Raw genomic sequence first — 5,693 nt, 5'->3', positions numbered from 1 at the left:
CAGCGCTGCCCCCCAGAGTCCCCCCGCTGCCGGGGCAGGCCCCCGGGCTGGCCGAGCCCTCGGGGTGGCCCCGTCCGACCGGGGCCATGAGGCATTTCACAGGACACTTGCGCCTTCCTTTCCCCAGCCCCTGTGGGGCTGCAGGAGGACCACAGCCACCTCCCCCCCGTGCCATCCCTGCCACCCCTTCCTCTGGTGGAAGGCTGAGGGGGGGGGTTCTTTTACCCCCATTCTGGGGGTAAAAGGGGTCAGCCAGGACACACAGACGTGCATTGGGCTGGATCCCAGCCAGGGCTTGGCTCTCAGCATAACCAGCACCAGCACTGCCCAGGAGCACGGAGGTGAGGAAGACAAGGTGGACACAGGGACAAGTACCGGGAGGATGAGGAGCGCGCTGGGGACACGGTGGTGTTAGGGTACCTCGCTGCCTGGGGAGCATCCCTGGGAAGGGCATAGCCAAGCCCAGGGCTGAGCCACAGAGGCTTTCACAGAGCAGGAGGGGTAAATCTGCCACCTTCAGCACTGCCCCTGCCATAGATCGTGTCAGCCTGTCCCATTTTGGGGCTCAACCTCCTGCTTAGGCTGCTCTGAGCTGATGCCACCCACTCCTGCCTTTTCCAGTGAAAGCAGGGCTTCCCCTGCCCAGGAACCTGCTTCTCCCCATCACCTCCTCCATCTTCAGCAAACGGTCCCGGGGGATTGCTCCTGCAGCCCAGGCATGCCCCTAACTCACCGCCACGCAGACGCCAAGCCCCATTTTGGGGCTCAACCTCCTGCTTAGGCTGCTCTGAGCTGATGCCACCCACTCCTGCCTTTTCCAGTGAAAGCAGGGCTTCCCCTGCCCAGGAACCTGCTTCTCCCCATCACCTCCTCCATCTTCAGCAAACGGTCCCGGGGGATTGCTCCTGCAGCCCAGGCATGCCCCTAACTCACCGCCACGCAGACGCCAAGCCCTCCTTGTCCCCACTGCCCCCCCGCAGCACCACCGGCTCCATCATCTCCCCCAAAGCCGGGTAGAGGCTGCATGCCCGGAGGTGCGCATTCGGGGAGCAGAGCATCCTCCCGAGGGGGAGCAGGCTTCAGCAGCGGCTGCCAGCAGGTCACATCCCTCCCTGCTCCCCGCCAGCACAGCCCCATCGGGAATGAAGCTGCCGGCACGGCTGCGGGTCAGGGCTGGATGCACACAAGCACTTTCCACTGGGTGCACGAGTGTGGTGGGACGGTCACTGCTCCGGGGGCTGGCGCCGGCCTGTCCCCTCCCCAGGGCTGTTTAGCCAGGGTGTGTTGGTGTGTGTGTGTGTGTGCGCGCGTGTGTGTATGTGTGCACCAGGCCAATGTGCTACTGGCTGTAACAATTACAAGTCTGTAAGAAGCAGCAGCCTCAAGAATCCCATGTCAGTGGTTTTGGGGACTGGTGTGGGAGCATCTCACAGAGAGACCACGTGCTCGGCACCGGGAGGACAGAGAGGGATGGGAGCAGGCGCGATGAAGCCCCCCGCTGCTGGTCCCCTTTTTCCCGCTCCTTCCCTCATTTCATTCCTTTCAGTGGTCTCCCAGCACAGGGCAGACCCTGACCCTCCCAGCCCTGCCAAGCCGGCAGGGCCACTGCCACAGCCGCTTCCATCCTTTGTGCCAATCCTTATCGGGAAAACATCGGCTGAATGAGGCAGCCAGGAAGGCAACGCAGATGTGGGGTCCAGCTCTCACCCAAGCACCTCCATGGGATGCCCAGTGTGTCAGACCAGCATTAGGGGTGGACCTGCTGGGAAGTAGTTCTGAGGAGAAGGATCTGGGGGTCCTGGTAGATGATAGTAAATTATCCATGAGCCAACAATGTGCCCTTGTTGCCAAAAAGGCCAATGGAATCCTGGGCTGCATAGGGAAGATTGTGACCAGTAGGTCGAGCGAGGTCATTCTCCCCCTCTACTCGGCACTGGTGTGGCCACAACTGGAATACTGTGTCCAGTTTTGGGCTCCCCAGTTCCAGAGGGACAGGGAACTGCTGGGGCGAGTCCAGCGAAGGGCAACCAAGATGATTGAGGGATTGGAGCATCTCCCTTATGAGGAAAGGCTGAGAGAGCTGGGACTCTTTAGCCTGGAGAAGAGAAGGCTGAGGGGAGACCTCATTATGGCATACAAGTATCTAAAGGGTGGGTTGAAGGAGGATGGAGCCAGACTCTTTTCAGTGGTTCCCAGTTGACAGGACGAGGGGCAATGGGCACAAGTTGGAACATAGGAAGTTCCGTTCCAACACATGGTAAAACTTCTTTACGGTTCGGGTGGCAGAGCACTGGCACAGGCTGCCCAGGGAGGGGGTGGAGTCCCCTTATCTGGAGGTTTTCAAAACCCTCCTGGATGCAGTCCTGAGTAACGTGCTCTGGGCAATCCTGCTTTAGCAGGGGAGTTGGACTAGATGATCTCTAGAGGTCCCTTCTGACTCTGAAGATTCTGTGATCCTCCCAGAGCACCCGCTGCTCCATGCGTCCCCATGGCTCTGGGGAGGGGTGGTGGGGCAGCCTCCAGCTTTGCACAGCAACCTCGGGGATGGTGCAGGGGGGGGGACACACGCCAGGAGCTGTAGCACCAAAGCAGGGATGGTGGGACAGGTTCCTGCCCCGGTAACTCCTGCCTAGCTGTAGCTGAAGGGGGCAAGATGGCTGGGCAAAGGGAGGTGATGCTGGCAGGGTCGGGCATCCTGCTCTGGGCACTTGGTACTGCATCCCGCTCCCCCGAAGGCAGATCCTGCGTGGGACCCAGAGGAATGCACCCAGCTCTGGGAAAGAGGAGGGCTGGGAACCGAGGAGGAGGAATAAATGAGTGCAGAAAAGGACTTGCCCACGGTAAGGAAGAAAAAGCCTGGCACAGGCAGTGCCTTGGCAGTCACGGGGGGCTGGGGCAGGTCAGCCCTGCTGCCTCAGGGTGCCAAAGCAGCGTGGAGGGTCAGGGCAGCACAAGAAGCCTCCGCTCTGCTCTGAACAGCTGAAGGACAGGGTGGGCAAGGGGACAGGGGGAAATCGGGGAGCTGCAGGGAAAGGTTTCAAAGGCAAAAAAAAACCCCACCCCAAACCCACAACCCAATAACAGCAGCAAAAACACTTGTCTGCTTTATCCTCCGCAAACAAAACTCCTTCGGCAGGGGCTTGCCATGAGGATTCAGGTTGCTCAGGGAGGTTCGCCAGACTGGGGAGAAAACAGCTCCCGGGGGCTCGTGTCAGGGCTGTGCCCCTCCATGAGATGAGACCTTCAGCCCAAGGGGCATCTTTACCCCTCGGGCACAGGGTGGAGGGAGCCTGGGGGCTCAGGGACCAGCCCGTCTCCTTTTATTGCCCTGGAGCAGATGGGCACTGCGCAGTCCCGCAGGGCTCCAGGACCACCTCCCTGGGCTCGCTTCCCGGCGGCTCCCGGGGGACTGCCGCTTCCTGCCAGCGGCTCTCTGCGCTGTGCCGGATCCCATAGCCAAAGTAAATGAGGAAACCTGGGAATGGGCAGAATAAGGCGTGTGTGTGTGGGGGGGGTCCTCTCTCTTCTCTCCCCTCCCAGCCACGAAGTTCCCACTCCTTTGGGCCACGCGTCAGAGGATGGGGTGCTCCTGCCACCCTGTGACATTAAAGGTCAGCATCTCCTCCATCCGCCCACCACAGCTCTGCAGCCAGCATTAATGTCGCAGGCTCTCAAACCACCTATGCTTCACCCAAAGAGGTTGCCAGCAGCTCTGGGACCTTGAGGGTGGCCGGGCTTACCGATGGCCATCCAGAGCAGGTACCGCAGCCAGGCGGCTGCGCTGAGCCGGGCCATCAGGATGCTGTTGATGGTGATGCTGAGGAGCGGCAGGAAGGGCAGGCAGGGAACCTGCAAGGACCAAGCACAAGGTAATGGGGCCATGCCTTTGCCCAGAGGCACTGGCCAGCCCACGGGCAGGGGTTTTACAGCCCACTTATTGCCCAGCCGTCAGGTTTTGAGGCTTGGAGACCTAAGCTGGAACTGCAGCCTGTGCTGGAGAGGGATGTTTGCAGAGCGTGGTTTGGTTGACAGGTCCTGCACTGGGGCAGGAGGTGCTGCAGGATTTAAGGGGGAGGCAGTAAACCACTAGCAAAACCAATCCAGAGGGTCAGAACTGGGATTCTTTTTACTGAAGAGTGGCTCTGATTCATGCAGCAGGCACTGGGCTCAGTTGAGGCTGCAGGACTTGCCCCTTTAGCCTGCAAGACGTGGGGGGAAGAACCAGATGGCCCTCACAATCCCTACAGAAAACCCCGTGAGCCGCTTGATGCCTCCAACAGCACTCTGTTCAACGTGGATGCAGCAAAGGTCTGCCTGACCAGAAGCAGAGGGAACACCTAACCCCCGCGCTGATGCAGCGTGTCCCTTTCCCCATGGGGTTGTGGCACTTGCCTCCTCTCCATCCCCGAGGTCCTTCTCCCTGGGGATGGTCCCCGAGAGCCAGGCCGCATGCTCACCGTGAAGGATGCTCTCTCCCGGCTCTGAGGCTGCCTCCAGATGAGCAGAGCTGCCACCAGGATCCCCAGGAGAGGCAGAGCCAGAGCAGTGATGCACCAGGCACCCCCAGCCCTGATGCAGGGCATCCCGGTGGTGCTCACCCAGCTCACGGCGCAGACCAGGGCGGCTGCGGAGGGACCACGGCGGCACGTGAGGGCAGCGCTTCCCTGGGCTCAGCCCGTCCCTCTCCCGGGGTGCAGCATCCAAGGCTGCCATGGCGGGAGGGACGAAGGACAGCCAGGGGACAGGGTTGGGTGGCTGATCAGGGATTTAGTTTTTTCTCTCCAGCCAGGCTGGGGAGAGGAGGGAGCAGGAGTTTCCCAAGGTCCCATCGGGGCAGCCAGCTGTGCGGCAGTTGGGAGAGGGCAGGAGGGAGCTGGGCAGGCCCTGCCTGCATCCCGCTGCCCGGTGGTTTTCGGCAAGCAGGAACCTGCCAGCCTATGCTACAGCAATGTCCCCCATGGGTCTCCCCATAAAGCCCATCCATTGCTCCCAACTATATCACAGAATGGTCAGGGTTGGAAGGGACCTTTGGAGATCATCTAGTCCTTACCTACGGCTGTCAGAGCCCAGGCCACCGTGGTGGAGGAACGCGGGGTGGGACGCAGGGGCGGCTGGACAAGACGGTCCCACCACAGCTGCACAGCCGGGACCTTCCCTGCAGGAGCGTCCCGAGCCCTGGGTTCAGGCTGATACCTGATGAGCAGATATTGGATATCAAGGCACGTGGAGAGTGCAACCGCAGTGCATCAAGGCCAGTGCCTTGCCCCGGGGCATGGCCAACACCAAAAGTTGGTTGAGCCCCATCCCCTGTCCCCAGCAGCCTCACCTGAGCAGCAGCACACAGCCAGCCACCAGCGAGTAGGCCAGCAGCGTGCCGATGGACATCATGTCAACCAGGGCTTTCAGGTCAAAGAGGAGGGCCAGGAGAGCTACGGGGATAAGAAGCCCTTTCAGCCTCTTGGCAGAGCTGGCAACACTGCTGCTGTGTCCATCTCAGCCATTGCTGTCCCTCTGCCCACCCTGGGTCCCCCTGACACCCACTGCAGCAGGATTCAAGCACCTCGATGACCTGGTGCAAAGCATCCTGCCACCTCCTGCCTGGCAGCTCAGAGAGGCTGAACTGGTGTCTGGGGCAGCATCAAGGCCAAATGGTCTCCCTCCCACAGTGAGACCTCCCTCTGGGTGAGGGGATA

The 5,693-nt window shown here is 61.0% G+C and overlaps 2 protein-coding genes across 2 annotated transcripts in view; one reads left to right on the top strand and one right to left on the bottom strand.

The window, feature by feature from the left end:
- Positions 1–1,017, top strand: part of CCDC69 (coiled-coil domain containing 69) — a 7,159-nt gene extending 6,142 nt beyond the window's left edge. The window contains exon 9 of the mRNA XM_009892636.1: positions 981–1,017. Coding sequence (XP_009890938.1) covers positions 981–1,017 — 37 coding nt within the window. The remainder of the gene's footprint in view (positions 1–980) is intronic.
- A 2,303-nt stretch (positions 1,018–3,320) lies between these two features.
- LOC104293157 (low affinity cationic amino acid transporter 2-like) overlaps positions 3,321–5,693 on the bottom strand; it is a 5,082-nt gene continuing 2,709 nt past the window's right edge. The window contains exons 7-11 of the mRNA XM_009892635.1: positions 5,327–5,429; positions 5,051–5,193; positions 4,458–4,624; positions 3,741–3,849; positions 3,321–3,475 (exon numbers count right to left, since the gene is read on the bottom strand). Of these exons, the coding sequence (XP_009890937.1) occupies positions 3,321–3,475; positions 3,741–3,849; positions 4,458–4,624; positions 5,051–5,193; positions 5,327–5,429 (677 nt within the window). The remainder of the gene's footprint in view (positions 3,476–3,740; positions 3,850–4,457; positions 4,625–5,050; positions 5,194–5,326; positions 5,430–5,693) is intronic.

This window comes from Charadrius vociferus, unplaced genomic scaffold (genome assembly GCF_000708025.1).
Source record: "Charadrius vociferus isolate BGI_N301 unplaced genomic scaffold, ASM70802v2 scaffold529, whole genome shotgun sequence".
Classification (NCBI taxonomy): domain Eukaryota; kingdom Metazoa; phylum Chordata; class Aves; order Charadriiformes; family Charadriidae; genus Charadrius; species Charadrius vociferus.
The sequence above is the reverse complement of the archived record's forward strand: the minus strand, read 5'-3'. Positions and strand labels throughout refer to the sequence as shown.